The sequence below is a fragment of the Alexandromys fortis genome, unplaced genomic scaffold, assembly GCF_014885135.2.
Source record: "Alexandromys fortis isolate MF-2015 unplaced genomic scaffold, M_Fortis_MF-2015_v1.1 scaffold_80, whole genome shotgun sequence".
Classification (NCBI taxonomy): Eukaryota; Metazoa; Chordata; class Mammalia; order Rodentia; family Cricetidae; genus Alexandromys; species Alexandromys fortis.
This window is the reverse complement of record NW_026068174.1, coordinates 4,545,374-4,560,119: the sequence shown is the minus strand read 5'-3', so window position 1 is coordinate 4,560,119 and position 14,746 is coordinate 4,545,374. Positions and strand designations below refer to the sequence as shown.

At 48.1% G+C, this 14,746-nt stretch overlaps 2 protein-coding genes across 7 annotated transcripts; one reads left to right on the top strand and one right to left on the bottom strand.

Moving 5' to 3' along the window:
- The first annotated feature begins 20 nt into the window (after positions 1-20).
- On the top strand, positions 21-13,301 carry Ift20 (intraflagellar transport 20). 6 transcript variants are annotated; one of them, XM_050128628.1, is made up of 6 exons: positions 44-179; positions 1,884-2,114; positions 2,260-2,388; positions 3,453-3,538; positions 4,632-4,735; positions 7,379-7,481. In XM_050128628.1, exons 2-6 carry the CDS (start codon positions 2,042-2,044, stop codon positions 7,464-7,466), a joined length of 480 nt encoding a protein of 159 aa, XP_049984585.1. In that variant the 5' UTR covers positions 44-179; positions 1,884-2,041; the 3' UTR covers positions 7,467-7,481. The 6 variants fall into 6 exon arrangements, with proteins under 6 accessions (XP_049984584.1, XP_049984582.1, XP_049984583.1 ...); XM_050128630.1 differs by lacking the exon at positions 7,379-7,481 and adding an exon at positions 5,129-5,515; XM_050128629.1 differs by having other exon boundaries at positions 60-179; positions 1,853-2,114.
- Positions 5,595-13,525, bottom strand: Tmem97 (transmembrane protein 97). The gene is made up of 3 exons (XM_050128631.1): positions 13,315-13,525; positions 7,461-7,605; positions 5,595-6,565 (listed from the first exon to the last, which is right to left on the bottom strand). The coding sequence occupies exons 1-3, from the start codon at positions 13,438-13,440 to the stop codon at positions 6,306-6,308; spliced, it is 531 nt and encodes a 176-aa protein (XP_049984588.1). The 5' UTR covers positions 13,441-13,525; the 3' UTR covers positions 5,595-6,305.
- Positions 13,526-14,746: the final 1,221 nt, after the last annotated feature.

The following is a 14,746-nucleotide window of genomic DNA, read 5'->3' as shown; positions in this document are numbered from 1 at the left end:
GTGGGCCGTTATCGCTCCTCTCGGATTGCCTCTATTTCCCAGCAGGCACTGCGGGCTGGGCGGATGCGAGTGGTTCTGGTGTCAGGGGGTGACGTGTGGCTACCAGGTCCTGTATCCGTGGCAGCGGCCGGTTGCGGTTACCGTCTGGGCTGTAGCGTGCCGCCGCGACGGGTCGGCAGGTATGTCGTGATTTGAGATCGGGGGACCTGGTGGACTTGGGACTTGAGGGCGAGGTGACCCCGCGCTGAGGGTTGGCAGGCCCAGGCCGATAGTGGTGGTTTAGAGAGAGTCGGTTTACACCCAGCTCAGCCCTAGAGCGCGGCTCCCTGCCATCTCCGCGGGAAACCGAGGCTCGGACAGTGCAGGAGGATAGCGTAGTAAAGACCGCTACGTCCTTTGCCAGTTGTTCCTGACTGTGCCCGCGCCTTCTCCGCACCCCACAGCCGCAGCTGTCCATAGTGCCTGCGGAGCCCGTCACCGCCCTCATGCTTAGGAACCTCAACCCCAGGTCCCTGGTACATTTGGTGGAAGCTGGGGGTGAGGCGGGGTTCTGTTAGTCCGCTGCGCACCATTTCCCTGCAATTCGCTTTCTTACCCATCTCATTCAACTGTCCTTTCCAGCCACACACTCGGTCCACCCCACATTCATGGCCATCACGCTCGGCTCTTTTCCCTCATCTCCAGTTTGCTGCTTTAAGAGATCTGTTACTAAATTCTATAGACTCAGAAACCATCTCAGCTCCGAACTCGCCTTCAGCTTCAAGTCTTTTCTTTCTTCTGTTAAGCCTACCGTTTCCACATCCATTCATTCCGCAAACATTAACAGAGTGCCACTTACCTGCAGGCAGCCTGCTTAGATGCTAGGCTCTCAGCGAAGAATCTGGGAGCTGCTGTTCCTCTTCCCTCCCGTAGGCCAAGGCAGTGATCTTTGCTAATCTGATCGCCGAGCACTGCTAGCTGTTACCGTTATAGAAAGCCAAGTTCAGGGCTGGAGCTTCTCAGCATCCAGCCCTAGCCAGTCTAGCCTCGTTGCTCCCTCTTGTCGTTGATACCACAGCCTTTGTGTCAAATTCTAGCTTCAGGATCTTCCCATGCGCTTTCCCCTCTGCCCAGAATGCCTCTCTCCCACCTTCTCTTAGAAGATTTTTTGGGACACGTTTAGTTAGGTTTCATATCTTTTTTTTTTCTGAAGGCTTTTGTTGACCGCCCTCTGCCCTGTGAGTGCCGCGCTCTTGCAGCGGCTTCACAAAGCGCCCAGCGCTGTTCCTCGTGGTCTTATCACAGTTTGTGCTTGTTTGCCTGCTGTGTCTGACTAGAGACACTGTGTTCACTCTGTCTTTGGAGCAGGGATTCCAGTTTTTTGAAGAAATGCATGCAAACGGAAGTTTAGATAGGTGTGTGCACCCTCATATTACACGGACTTTTCTGTAGCTCCTGATCCAGTTAATCCCTGGTAGCTCTTAAGTGCTCGACTGTTTGTCCAAATAGAATAGCACAAGAAGACAATTTGGTTTTGAGACAGGGCCTCATGTAGCACAGGATAGCCTGGGACTTGGTATGTAGCCCAGGTTGGTCCTAAATTTGTGTTGGGTTCCTCTGGCACAACTCTGGGGTCAGAGTCATCTATGACTATAGCTGGCTTTTAGTGCTTTAATTTTTTTTAAATTCACTCAGATTTTTTTCTTTTTTCATTTCAGTGCATGCATTTGAAGAGCCTTTTGGGGTGCACACGTGGGGATTTCTAACTATGCTTATGGCTCACAGCTTAGGCCAGATGCACCCAAGTGAGCTGCTGTTTTTACTTTTTTGTTGGCTTAGTGATAGTGCTGTAAAATCACTTAATGCAATATAGTTTTTCAGGTTCCATGGCTGTTTTCTTCCAGCTAAACTGTGCTGCTCCAGGGCAGGCACCGTGTTGCGTTCATCTTCACACCCAGCATCTAGCAGTGCTGGCATGTAGTAGGCACTCAAGAAATGTATGTTGAATGAACGATGCCTGTGACAAGCAACTGGACTTTATTCTTTCCTGACCCTTGCTCCTATGACATACCTCCTGACTGCCACTGTCACCCCTTCAAAGCAGAGCTTCTCTAGGGAGCCTGGAAGGGAAACAGGTGAGGCTGGGCGGTGGAGGCAGAGGGAACGGGGAGCGTGAGGCGGGCTTGCTGCTGGTATCGGGGACTGGAGTGGGCTGAAGTCGAGCCTGGATTTCCTTGGGTGTCTGGGCTGAAATTCAGGTTGGGGCTGATTTCTTTGCAGCTATGGCCAAGGACATCTTGGGGGAAGCAGGGCTGCACTTTGATGAGCTGAACAAGCTTCGGGTGTTGGACCCAGAGGTTACCCAGCAGACCATAGAGCTCAAGGAAGAGTGTAAGGATTTTGTGGACAGTGAGTATCACTTGGAGACACAGTGCTTTGAGCAAATTCACTACCCCACCTTGACTAGCGCTCTTAGGTCTCCCAGAACTGAGTGCTTGCTACCTGGATTGAGCCTAGTCTCTGGATTCCCATGTGTACCCAGCCTTCTCTACTTGCCCTCTTGTGTTGCCATGGAGTCCCACATTTAGTCCCCACAGCACTAAATGGACTGGGGGAAGGCGTGGGTGTTTTTTAGATGAATAACCTTAAAATTCTTGATATAGAATTATGACTTGGAGGTGGGAAATAAATTATATATTCTGATTTGATTTCTTGGTAGAATAGTCTTGGTGGCAGGATCTGTGTTATTTGGAGTTAGAGGTGGTAACTGAAATCTCCAGGAGCGGCTCAGCACAGTGGTGACCTTTGGGCTATAGATCCCCACAGAAGGCTTTCTCTCCTAACTGCTAAGCCAGCTCAGTGCCAATGGAAAAAGCCAGATTAAGCTGGAGCAAGGGAATTTTCTTTCATTTTTTTTTTTGAGGGTCTCACTGTGTATGTTGTATGTTGGCCTCAAACTTAGGATTCTCCTAACTCAGCCACCCTAGTGCTAGGGTTCCAGACCTGTGTCACATACTCAGCTGAAGCAAGTGATTTATGGGCCATGGTGTTGTGGCAGGTTGCTTGGTGTCTGTTCCCAGTTTAGTGCTGTGGCCCACTTCTCTGGCCTATTTTCATAAAATAAAACAGGGCTCCAACATACCAAGAGCATTGAAAAGAGTGACTAGGAAATGGGACACCTAAATGATGTGCGCTTTTTACCAGCTGTGGTTAGAGGTGGGGATCCCCACACCACCTTCTACTGGAACTTTGGCCAGTCCAAAGGCTGTGCTTGTGTCCTTAGAATCCGTTCTGGGGCTTATGCTCCAAGTCTAACTCTGGTATTGGTCCCTCTTCTCTATGGTAGACCAGATGGTAGGAGGCTCAGGTTAGTGGGCACCAGGCTGCTGTTACACAGATTAGAAGGGGCAGTTGGTTTTGCCTCTCTACTTCAAAGAAATGCTAATGAGAATGTTTTCTGCTTTTCCTCAAAGAAATTGGCCAGTTTCAGAAAATAGTTGGTGGTCTAATTGAGCTTGTGGATCAGCTCGCAAAAGAAGCGGAGAACGAGAAGATGAAGGTAAGATTAGCAGTTGGCCTTGGCCAGGAACCCTGTGGCCTTGTCTTTATTATAGGGATGGTAGGCTCATTTATTTAACACAGGTATTTAATAATCAATAGATGCTGGCCTAGTTAACGTGGTGAGCTTATGCCAGTATTTTCTTTCTTCTTTTATGCACATTGGTGATTTGTCGGCATGTTTGTCTGTGTGAGGGCGTCGGATCCCCTGGAACTGTTGTGAGCTGCCATGTGGGGTGCTTGGAATCAAACCAGTGTTCTCTGGAAGAGCAGTCAGTGCTCTTATAACCGCTGACCCATTTCTCTAGCCCCCAGTATTTTTTTTTAAACTTATTTCATGTGAACGAATGTTTGTCTGCATGGATGTCTGTGCACACACATGTGCACGTCTAGAGACCAGAAGGCATCAGATCCTCTGAAACTAGAATTAGAAATGTTTGGTTGTGAGTTGCTTTATGAGTGCTGGCAATTGAACCTAGACCCTCTGCAAACACAGCTAGTGCTTAATGGAGACACCTCTCCAGTCCCCAGATTTTTAGATTGATTTATGTGCATGACTATTTTGCTAACTTGCATGTATGTGCACCACGTATGTGCCTGGTATCCTTGTTCTTGGAGGTCAGAGAGGGTGTGGGATTCCACAGAACTGAAGTTATAGATACTTGTGAGCTGCCATGTGGGTGCTCTCCACGAGCAACCAGTGCTCTTAACCACTGAGTCCTTTTCCAGCCTGGCCAGTACACACTTGTTACTCGTTTTGATCTTCATGGTAGTACTGGTGGGTGTTTTTACCCTCCTTTTACACATGAAGATGTGAAAGACTGTCGGGTACAGATGACTCGGTAAAGGGCGATCAGTTAAAAGTGATGTCTCCCAATGGGCCACTGCATACACTTGGGCAAGCCAGACCACTTTTTTTTTTTTTTTTTTTTTGCCACTTTTCACCAAGCCCTTTGGGATCAATGGGTTAATAGTCTTGACTAGCCATTAAAACCATGGGGCTCTTCTCTCTTTTCCCCTCCCAAGTGGCTTGTCCCTTTTGAAGAACTTAGGTGAGTTTAAACAATGCCTCCTTTGGCCCTGATGTTTCTTAGGCCATTGGTGCTCGGAATTTGCTGAAATCCATAGCAAAACAGAGAGAAGCCCAACAGCAGCAACTGCAAGCCCTAATAGCAGAGAAGAAAATGCAGCTAGAAAGGTAAGCAGCCATGCTAAGCCAGTACTCAACTGCAGATTCTCATTTTCCTACTCATCACCTTGTCTTTATACATCATTTCCCATGTAGAGCACCTCACTGGGTATCCTGGAGATTTTTAAAAATAAATTTGATAAGAAAGTGGGGACTTAGTTAATTCCAGATGGCTTCCCAGTCTGAGCACTGGTTCCTGTAACAAGGACTGAGGCCACCTCCTGTGCCTTCCCTAGGGATGGAGGTTTCTCCTGGGTGGCTCCGAGTAGGGCTTTGCTTATTTCACACTCCTGCCCTGGCTTCATAGCTAATCATTTCTTGCAACTATCTAAAGCTCTATACTCTCAATTAACTTGTTTTTATTTCCTTCTTTTCAGGGCTTCTAACAATTTTGTTTTTCAGGTATCGGGTTGAATATGAAGCTTTGTGTAAAGTAGAAGCAGAACAAAATGAATTTATTGACCAATTTATTTTTCAGAAATGAACTGAAATTTTCATTATTTATAGCAGGAAAGCAAAAAAGCACCCAAAACAAACAGAAAAACCTCTGTACCATTCCAGTGACTTGACTGATGACCAAGTATGTCATGGCAGTGTACAAGGAGGCAGTACTGCCATCTGGGGCCCCTCTGGGGCAGCTGCTCCAGTGCTCAGCAGTTGCTAGTGGCAGAGGCAGCACAGGGCCTCACCTCTTGCATTCTCAGCACAAACTAAACTTTGATCCACTTTTTTTTTTTTTTTTTAAATTTTAAAAGCTCTCAATGAAAAGCAATAAATACCATTAGCAAATGGCGTGGTCTTTTCTGGTGCTGTTACCAGCCCCTCTGAGAACTCAGTGTTCTAACCCTCATTCACACAACAAACCAGGCAGTGATCAGCAGCTACCTTTATTTGGACCAGACACACAAGTCAGACAATAATAACCACAGCAATATGGTAAAAGAGCACTTGCTAGCACCCACCAATCTTTCATTTCTCCGAGGAGAGCCAGTGGAACGGCAGACACACTTATCCCAGTCTGGACAAGATGGGAGGGACAAAGCTATCCACCAGGGAGCCTGGTGGCACTGAGCCACCAGAGTTGGAAGTACGAGGACTGGCAGGATAACTTGAAGACGGGGCTCCCTGTGAGTGGCTACCTTCCACTGTAAACCATTTCTGGCTTAGACTCGTGAGGCGGAGGTACAGGCAAAAAACCAGGTAGTTTGTCATGGATGTTAAAGAGACAAAATTTGTGACATTAAGGTGGCCTAAACACCCAGTGCTCACTGGTTGACAAGTGATCAGCTATAGAGGTAGTTAGGATCTAGTCAGGTGTGTGGTAACTGGCTTGTTTGCCCGTTGTTTAGCAATGATGTGGCAGAACTTTGCACCATTTTGCTGGTCCCTCCCCCTGCTGATGGCCTGCTCAGCCCTTGGGAGGTGAGGGCCTGGCATGGTTCTTGCCACTATCTTGTTCTTGTACACTGCTGCTTGTGTTTCAAATGCTGCTGAAACATGGGTTCAGAGCAGTTTTTCTTGTATTGTCCAGAAGGCAACTGTGCTGTGGGATCTCCACCACCAGGCAGGCTAGTGTCTGTTATTTCTTCTTTCTTTTCTCCTCGTTCTTGTAGTAAGGGTTCCGCAACATGAACAGGAGGAGTATAATGGGGATTATTAAGTAGGGGACATAGACACCAATGAGGGTCAGTCGTTCACGGAAATTCTCAGGTCTTACTCCTTTGAAAGCAACAGCTTTGGAGAAATCCTCAAGTAGAAATGTGGAGAGGACTGGAATTAATGTTGTTATGGTATGAACTGCATAGATGATGGCAGGGATTCGGATCCACCGGCAGCTTCCTGAAGCAGAGGAAGAAAAAAGGACAATTAGGTAAAAGTCATGTCTGGTGACTTCCAGGGTGCCTGTGACATGCTCTGCCCCTTCCCTGCTTGTCTGGTCCCTCTCAGTTCAATGGTTCTGCCTCTTGATGGACAGTCAGACTGCACACATGAAAAACTAGATGTGTTATACACTCAACAGGCAAGCTTATGTGACAGCTAGGACCCAACCGAGGAAATGGGAGCAGCAAAGCAGCTTGGCCAGTCTGGTCTAGAACACAGCACCCAGAAGAGATCCACACGGGCAAGAGGGCACAGCTGGATCCTGTGCCTACAGGGTCCCAGTGGGAAATAAACTTCCCTACTCAATGAGCTTAGTTTCCAAGGATGGCCACGGCTACTTCATAACGGCACTAATTATATGTTGGCATGTAGACTTTTTTAATTAAAAAAAAATATATATATATGTTTTGCCTGCATTCACGTTGTGCTCAGTGTTCCCCAGAGGCCAGAGAGGGTGTTGGCTCTTCTGGAACTGGAGTTACAGATGGTTTTATATTGCTGGAAACCAAACCTAGTGTTCTTAACTGCTGGGCCATCTTTCCAGCCCCAAGAAAATTTTTTAAATGAGAAGTTAAGCTCTTCAGGGATTGGCTTGATGCTTCCAGCTTCTAAGGCAATATGTTATCCTAAGTGGAAGATCCACAGATAAAAGAATCTGTGTGTGTGGTGGGTTAGGCTTCACATCATGAGGGATCTCTAGATAACCGAGGCAGTCCAGTTTACGGGACATCAGCTGAGCCCATTTAATGTTCCCTGTAACATCTATGCTAGCAGACACCAGATCCTTGAAGCTACAGAGGTTTGCTCCTCCAAGATATTTCTGAGCAAAACGAAGATTTCCCACACTACCAACCTTTGAAGAAGGCATATGCTGCAATGGGGAAGAAAGGCAGCTGGAACACAAGCTCACAAAACACGAAGGACTTGAACCACACTGGGGGGTCTTGCATCAGAGGGTCTTTGAACTCCTTAGAGTACCACCGCAACAGGTTGCTGAACTGGAAAAGACAGGATCCCGATGAGTACTAACATGTGGCGTGGCCGGCAGAGGTTCAGTGGCTCCAGCGCACCAAGGCCTTCACTGTGCAGCCCTGGTGCAGCAGTGACATACACACCTGGTTCTGATGACATCCAGACCAGTGGCTCCCAACCGTCCTAATGCTCTGACACATTTTAATAGAGTTCCTCATGCTGTAGTGACCCCCAATCATAAAATCAGTTCATTGCTACTTCATAACTATAATTTTGGTACTGATATAAATTGTTATGTAAACATGTGGTATGCAGGATATCTTATATTCAACCTCTGTGAAGGGGTCATGACCCACAGGTTGAGAAACACTGGCCTAGATGGTCTTAATAAAAACCTTAGTCGTGATTCAAATGTTACCTTCTTTGCAGAGTAAGCTTTCCTGGGCTCTTCAATCTCGTCTTAGTGCTACTGTGCATTTGTCCCTAACTGCACGAGCACACACTAGCTGCATCACTGGGGAGCTACAGTAACTGCCACTTAGGACCATTCTGCTCGCATCTGTTGATAAGGAAATGGAAACCCATCCTGACGACACAACCAGACTTCTAGAGTCCTCAAATGCAGGCGTCAATTGAATTTTCCTGGGGGAGGGTTGAGGGTAGAAGGGAATTAAATTTAATCTCTGTGGAGACAGAGACATTTCAATCCAAATGTTACAAATACATCTGTTTTCATTCACTGGCTTCAATTTTTTATTAGACCAGCTGGGCATTGGTGGAATTACACCAGAGTACACATCATTATGGTTGTGGTGAGGCCTGAGTCAGCAGTATGGGTCTAGCTCCAGCCTCACACTTGTAATCAACCTAACAGACCAAAGTATGCAGCTCCATGCTGACTGGCTACAGGCAGTAGGCAATGGGAACCTGCAGCTGCCCACTCTGGCCTGTCAAACTTAACATCCTAAAACAAGGTCATGCTCAGCTACATGGTCTAAGGCTAACCTGGGCTACATGAGATCTTGCTTCAAAAATGAAATGACAAAAAACAGCCTGGAAATAACACTAATGTATCTCAAAGTGTCAAGTTATGATGCTAAAGGTGACTCCGGGGTGTTGATCTTACGATGGAAAATTTAGGGAGGTTTTTTGGTGTTAATTTCCAATCAAAAGATAAAGGCTGTTGGGTATGGTGGCACTTAGTAATCCCAGCACTTGGGAAGTAGAGGCAGGACAATCAGAGTTCAAGGCTAGCCTAGTTGGAGGCTAGGTCTGGCCTACAGACCTATCTCAAAAACAAAGAAAAATCCAAGTAACAGCAAAGACAGGCTGGCTACTGTGAAATGGAGGCCTTGTTACCGTGAGCTTTTAAGCAAGCACCCAGAAACACTGTTGTGTTGGGGTCACAGGCGTCAGAACACACAGATGTGAAACTGGATCCTTGGCAATACCCTTTGCATGCCCTGAGCACTCTTCAGGGCAGTAAGGTAGGGACAGGAAAGGTTAAGTCAGCCTCTCTCGGTTCTCTACTTCCTAACCTGTAAATTGAGCAAGTCATGCTAAATGTTTTTGCCCCTCATTGCATTTTTTTTTTTTTAAAACAGGGTCTCTTGTAACTGAAACTGGCCTTGAACTCCTGATCCTCCGCTTCCCAGGTGTTGGGGTTAGAGATGTGCACCACCACACACAACTTCACATTATAACTACTTATTTAGCAAGATGCATTTCAGAGTGAAGTACTGGCAGGTATTTCTGCCCGTTTGAATGCCGCTGTAAACAACTGAGCTGAGGGTGGCCTACTCCTCAGGCCCAGACCAATGTGCAGTACTGCAGAGCTGAAAGGCTGCAGGGTAAGATCAGCAAAGCCGGCTGCCCCGCTCCCAGGCAGCTGGAGCCCACAGGGGCTCCCACCTACCTACCGGATGCCAGCACAGCTGGACAAGCAGTGAGTGTGGTAGCGCTGCAGGGCTGGCGGCAAGGGCCTGGCTCCAGCACACGATTTCTCCACCTCTGTGTTCAGATGCAGTGAATTCATGTACAACAACGGTGAACACGGATGAAGACGTGTGTGCTTGGTCCATAGCCAAAGATGTTCCAGTTTAACACTACCAAATCTAAGCATGTAATTGCTCAATATCATTTAAGCCCTGCACTCCAAGGTTTAAAAGAAAAAACTTTCCATTTACACCACACCTACCTGGAACTGGTCTGCTACAGAATCCTGCAGAACCTCAATTAGGATCAGGACCGACTGCTTTTAGATCTATGGGCTCACACGGTTTTCTTATTTTAACAGGATTGGTTCACTCAGTTGCAAGAGATACTACAAAATGCTTCCTTTCCTTCTGTTTGAACCCAAGCTTGTCTTTAAGCTCAGCCCAGGTGATTTGATTCAAGCAACCAAGTTTAGTTTGCAAAACTCAGCCCAGTCACTGAGGCCTTCCACCTTTTTGGGGAAAAACCCTAGATGATATGTTTTAGCTTCTTATAAATGGACTTTTTGTGGGTGTAAATTTGGGCTTTGCTGTTTGTTTTACAGACAGTCTTGCTCTGTAGCCTAGGTTGGCCTTCAACCCAGTGAGTGATCCTTGTCTCATATCCTTCTGAGTACCACCAAACCGGTTCTAAATTCAAGGATCATTCAAGACAATCTGTGACTGACTTAAATCCCCAGACTATTATTTTCTCCGTGGAGAAGCAACAAAATCACTCCCCATCCAAATGAAACAAGAGGGAGGAGGGGATAGTGTTGTAGGCAGGGTGTTTCAGGTTTATGCCTTTAATACCACAGTTTTTGGTCAAGACATTAAAAAGGCAGGGCCAGCAAGACGGTTCTGTGGGAAAAGTGCTTGGTGCACAAGCCTGATGACTAACTCCCTATCCAGAACTCCTGTAAAGATGGAGATGACAAGTGACCCTACTAATTGTCCTGTGACCTCCACACAGGCATCGCAGCACAGTAATAATGAATAAAATTTCAAAAAAGGCAAAAAGGGGACAGAGATAAAGGGCTAGACAGGAAACCCAGCACTGTGTGCATGCTAGACCATGGCCAATTCTACATCCCGAGCTTGAAAGCTGACCGGGCACGGTGACAATAAACCTAGAATTAAGTATTTGGGAAGCAGAGGAGGGAACCTGAGTTCGAGGCCAGCCAGGTCTAGATACTGAGTTACAGGACAGCTAGAGCACACAGTGAGACCCTATCTCAAAAACAAACAAATGTTGAACCGGTGGTCTGTATGATACTAGTCAAATTGTAGTTATTTGGAGAGTGGTAAGCAGGAAGCGGACCAGCAGTCAGGAAAGACACCAGGAACTGTGAGGGAAGCAGAGGCAGCTGTAAGTAGTGAGACCCCATCTCCTAAGGCCCATCACTCAAACTGGGTGGAACGGTTCATGCCTGGACACCCTGTACAGCTGAGATGGTGAATGTTTGGGTCTGAGGCTATCCTGGGCTAGCACGAGTCCCCCCATCCCTTACTTTCTTTTTGTTTTTCAAGACACTTCTGTGTAGCCCTGGCCGTCCTGGAACTCTATCTGTAGACCAAGCTGGTCTTGAACTTCCTGAATGCTGGGATTAAAGGCATGTTGTCAACCACCTGTTGAGACCCTTTTTCAAAATTACCAAAATACAAAAAACAAGGGTTGGCTTCAAAGCTACAGAGAAACCCTGCCTCTAACAACAACAAAACCATCCAAAAGGCTAACAGCTAGTGCTGTTCTTTTTTTTTTTTTCTTTTCTTCGAGACAGGGTTTCTCTGTGGTTTTGGAGCCTGTCCTGGAACTAGCTCTGTAGACCAGGCTGACCTCGAACTCACAGAGATCCACCTGCCTCTGCCTCCCGAGTGCTGGGATTAAAGGCGTGCGCCACCACCGCCCGGCTAGCTAGTGCTGTTCTGATGGCCTCTTTAGGGTTTCAGGCCCCTTGGTGGCAGGAGACCAATGGCACTCAAAGGTATAATGTCCTTATTCATGTCCAACTGGAGGACATGGATGTAGTATTCAAAGGAATCTTCCTGGGTTAGACAGTGAGTCTTCAATGTATCACAGGTGACCTTATGAAAGCCAGAGGGAGATGTGAATACCTCTGACGTCGCAATATGATGGACGGCCTGCAAAGACTGACTTGAAAGGGATGCAGCTCAGTGGGTAGACTGTGTGGCAGGCCTGGGTCCAGGTGTGACTCTCAGCTCTGTAAAACAAGTCACGAGACACTGGCAACCACCACAAAGCTGCAAGCAGCAAGGAACATAGTCCTCCTTACAGCCCTGGGACCTACCATTTTAAATTCCTAACTTCCAAACAGCCTGAGAATAAATGTAGGGTAAAGTAAGCCACTGCATTTTTGACAATGTGTGAGAGCAGTGATACAAAATGATATAACTTGTATACACACATAACACACACTGTGTTTTAGTGCTGGGATTTGAATTTAGGGCCTCATGCATGCTGGTTTTTTTTTTTTAAACCAAGGAGCCACATGTTAATCCTACAATTTATCTTTGCGTTTACTATCAACCTATTATTGCAAAGCTGTGGCTGCACGCGGTACCCTAGTTACATCCCTCTTGCAGTGTACTTAATGACCTGTTATTTTAAGGAAAAAAAGTTGGAGCCATAGAGCCCTAAACATGCCAAGATACTCAGCCAGTTCTTGGAAAAACCAAGTGTTCTTGCCACATACTATCTAGAGTTTCCCATGGAAAAGAAGGTCAAAGGTCTTCCTAGTTATGTGGTTCCACAAACAAACCAAAAGGAGACTTAAGGGAGTGACATGCTGACTGTGTCACTCCTAACCTCCTTGTGTGGGTGGCACTCTTCCGGTGATGGAAGTCACAGTCTCCCCCTCCTCAGAGGGCACAAGATACATGCAATTTTGCAGACACCATTGAGAACTCCTGGATTTCAAAATTAAGAACTGCCCTGCAAAGAAGACAACATTTAAAGAGCATTCCAGAGGCATTTCTTGTTTCTTTTTTTTCTAGTCAGCTTTTCTTTGCGTAGCCATGGCTGTCCTGGAATTTGCTCTGTAGACCAGGCTGGCCTCGAACTCAAATCAATCCCCCTGCCTCTGCCTCCCAAATGCTGGGATTAAAGTCATGCGCTACCACAGCCCAGCAATTCAAATCTTTAGGTGAATAAGTCAGTCCTGCCTACAGTTCTATCCGTAGTTTGGAGAAGCAAGCAGACATTCCCTGGAAGGTTACAGATTCAGATAAAGTGGGGGCAAAGAGTGCAGCTCCCTTCAAAACCCAATTCAAATAGTGTACTTGAAAAGGCATTTCCTCAACGCGCCTGCAGCTAGATCCAGACCCAGGAGTGATGGTTATGACCTACCGCGCAGCACTAACCAAAGGCTAAACCCTTTAGGTAGGCTCGATCCTACTGGGGCTTTTTTTTTTTTTTTTTTTTTTCTGAGGTTACGTTGGAGTTTTAAAGCCCATCCACACAACTTTAACCAAGTCCAACAGCTGACAGTCATTGATTCACCCAGGCCACTTCCCTCAGCCATCTGCCGGAGGTGGAACTAAGCGAAACACACCCCGAGGACAAAGGGTTTGCAAAGGTTTGGGGAGTAAATGTAGCTTGAACCCAGGACCTCTTGTGTGCCAGGGATGCTCCTGAGAAGAATAAAGCGTTGGTCTTTGGCTTGTTAGACCCAGCTTGGGCCCAAGTCAGGCACCGAGCCGACAGGAACCGCGACGGCACGTGGGGGACCCCTGAGCCCTCACCTCCTGCGGGTACAGTTCGGCCGGCAGCACCGCCTGCAGGTCGATGAACAGCGTGATGGGGATGTGCGAGAGAAAGTAGAGGCCCAGCAGCCACTCGACGCAGCGCCTGGCGGCCACGGCCCCCATGTTCGTCCCGTCGGTTAAGACGCAGCTGACACGACTGCACCGGGAGCCCGCGACGTGGGAAGAAACCTAGCGCCCGCGCTGTGGGCCGCGCTGACCGCCCCCGACCTACGCAAGCCGCGCCCATTGGCCGAGAGGACACAGGCGCGGCGCGCGAGTGGGCGGCCGCCCACGGGCTCCGCCCCTTACCTACCCGGGCTGTAGTTTGAGCGACGGCCCACCAATAGTTCCCATTGGCTGTTGGGAGCGCCGCGCGACGGGGCGGGGCTCGAGCCGTCCACGTCGGCGGGCTCCCGCACGGGGTGGTGCTCCGTGCGGTGGTGTCCCGCGTGAGGCGTAGCTTTCATTATCTGCGTTCTGTTCCGGACCCGGACTTGTGGCCTGTGGCGCCGCAGTGACGGTGCCGGAGCTCCGCGAGCCTCGCCTTCGTGCTGGCTCCAAAAATCACTGTCCAGCCCAGAAAAATCGATCTTTTATCCTGGGTCCTGCTAGGCTCGGGACAAGATGAGGGCTGCCATTCGTTGAGAAGAAGGGGGCACAGGAAGTGGGTTCAAAGGAAATTAATTCAGTTTGGGCTTGCAGACACTTCACAAGGATCGGACTTGGCAGTTGCTAAATGGTAGCTCTCTTGCCTAGCGCTCAAGAAGTCTGGGTTCTGTCACCTGAAACAGGCCCCCACTAAAGGGCTGGGCGTGGGGGACCTCAGTGAGGTCTAGGCCAGCCTGGCCTAGGTCAGCCAGGGATAGAGAGACTCAGTCTCAAACCAAAACAGAAACAGATCTTGAGCAGGCTGCAGCATCTGAATGAACACACCTAACCGGAAGTTGGGTGAACCTGGTGACTAGATCTGTAAGACAGCATTCGAAGCGGTGGAAGTTTAGAGAGCGAAGTGCATTAAGATACCTTACAGAAACTCCAACCTCGGGGGGGGGGGGGGGCAAGAGAGATAACAGGAGAATGGCGATCCGCAGGGAGGAGTGGAGCAGCTCCCTGGGCGGAGAAACCCTGTCTCAAAACAAAACAAACAAAAAGCCAAAAAACAGAAAAGAAATGGGTGGGTTCGAAGTTTCTGCCCACAGAGAAAGAAGTGTAGTTAGGGGAGTGCAAAGATTAGGGTTAGCCAAAGTTAGCCAAGATTAGGGTGTGCTCGAAGGGATCAGGGATCGACAGTGAAGAGGTGGGTGGGTGGTCCTTGACCCGGAGACCTGAGTCTCTTAGGCCGTTTCCTGCAGTGTGGGGGTCTGCTCAGGAAAAGGATGTTGGAGCATCAGGGAGGGTTAGGAAGATAAAAGTGATCCGAAGAAGTTGG

Excerpts from the sequence above, each read along its gene's own strand:
- Ift20 (XM_050128628.1), top strand. The coding sequence starts at position 2,042 with ATGACATACCTCCTGACTGCCACTGTCACCCCTTCAAAGCAGAGCTTC. Across the intron at positions 2,115-2,259 it reads GGAGCCTGGAAGGGAAACAG|CTATGGCCAAGGACATCTTG; the intron begins GTGAGGCTGGGC and ends ATTTCTTTGCAG. Across the intron at positions 4,736-7,378 it reads AAGAAAATGCAGCTAGAAAG|CAGACACCAGATCCTTGAAG; the intron begins GTAAGCAGCCAT and ends CATCTATGCTAG.
- Tmem97 (XM_050128631.1), bottom strand. The coding sequence starts at position 13,440 with ATGGGGGCCGTGGCCGCCAGGCGCTGCGTCGAGTGGCTGCTGGGCCTC. Across the intron at positions 7,606-13,314 it reads CCGAACTGTACCCGCAGGAG|TTCAGCAACCTGTTGCGGTG; the intron begins GTGAGGGCTCAG and ends TGTCTTTTCCAG. Across the intron at positions 6,566-7,460 it reads AGCATATGCCTTCTTCAAAG|GAAGCTGCCGGTGGATCCGA; the intron begins GTTGGTAGTGTG and ends CCTCTGCTTCAG.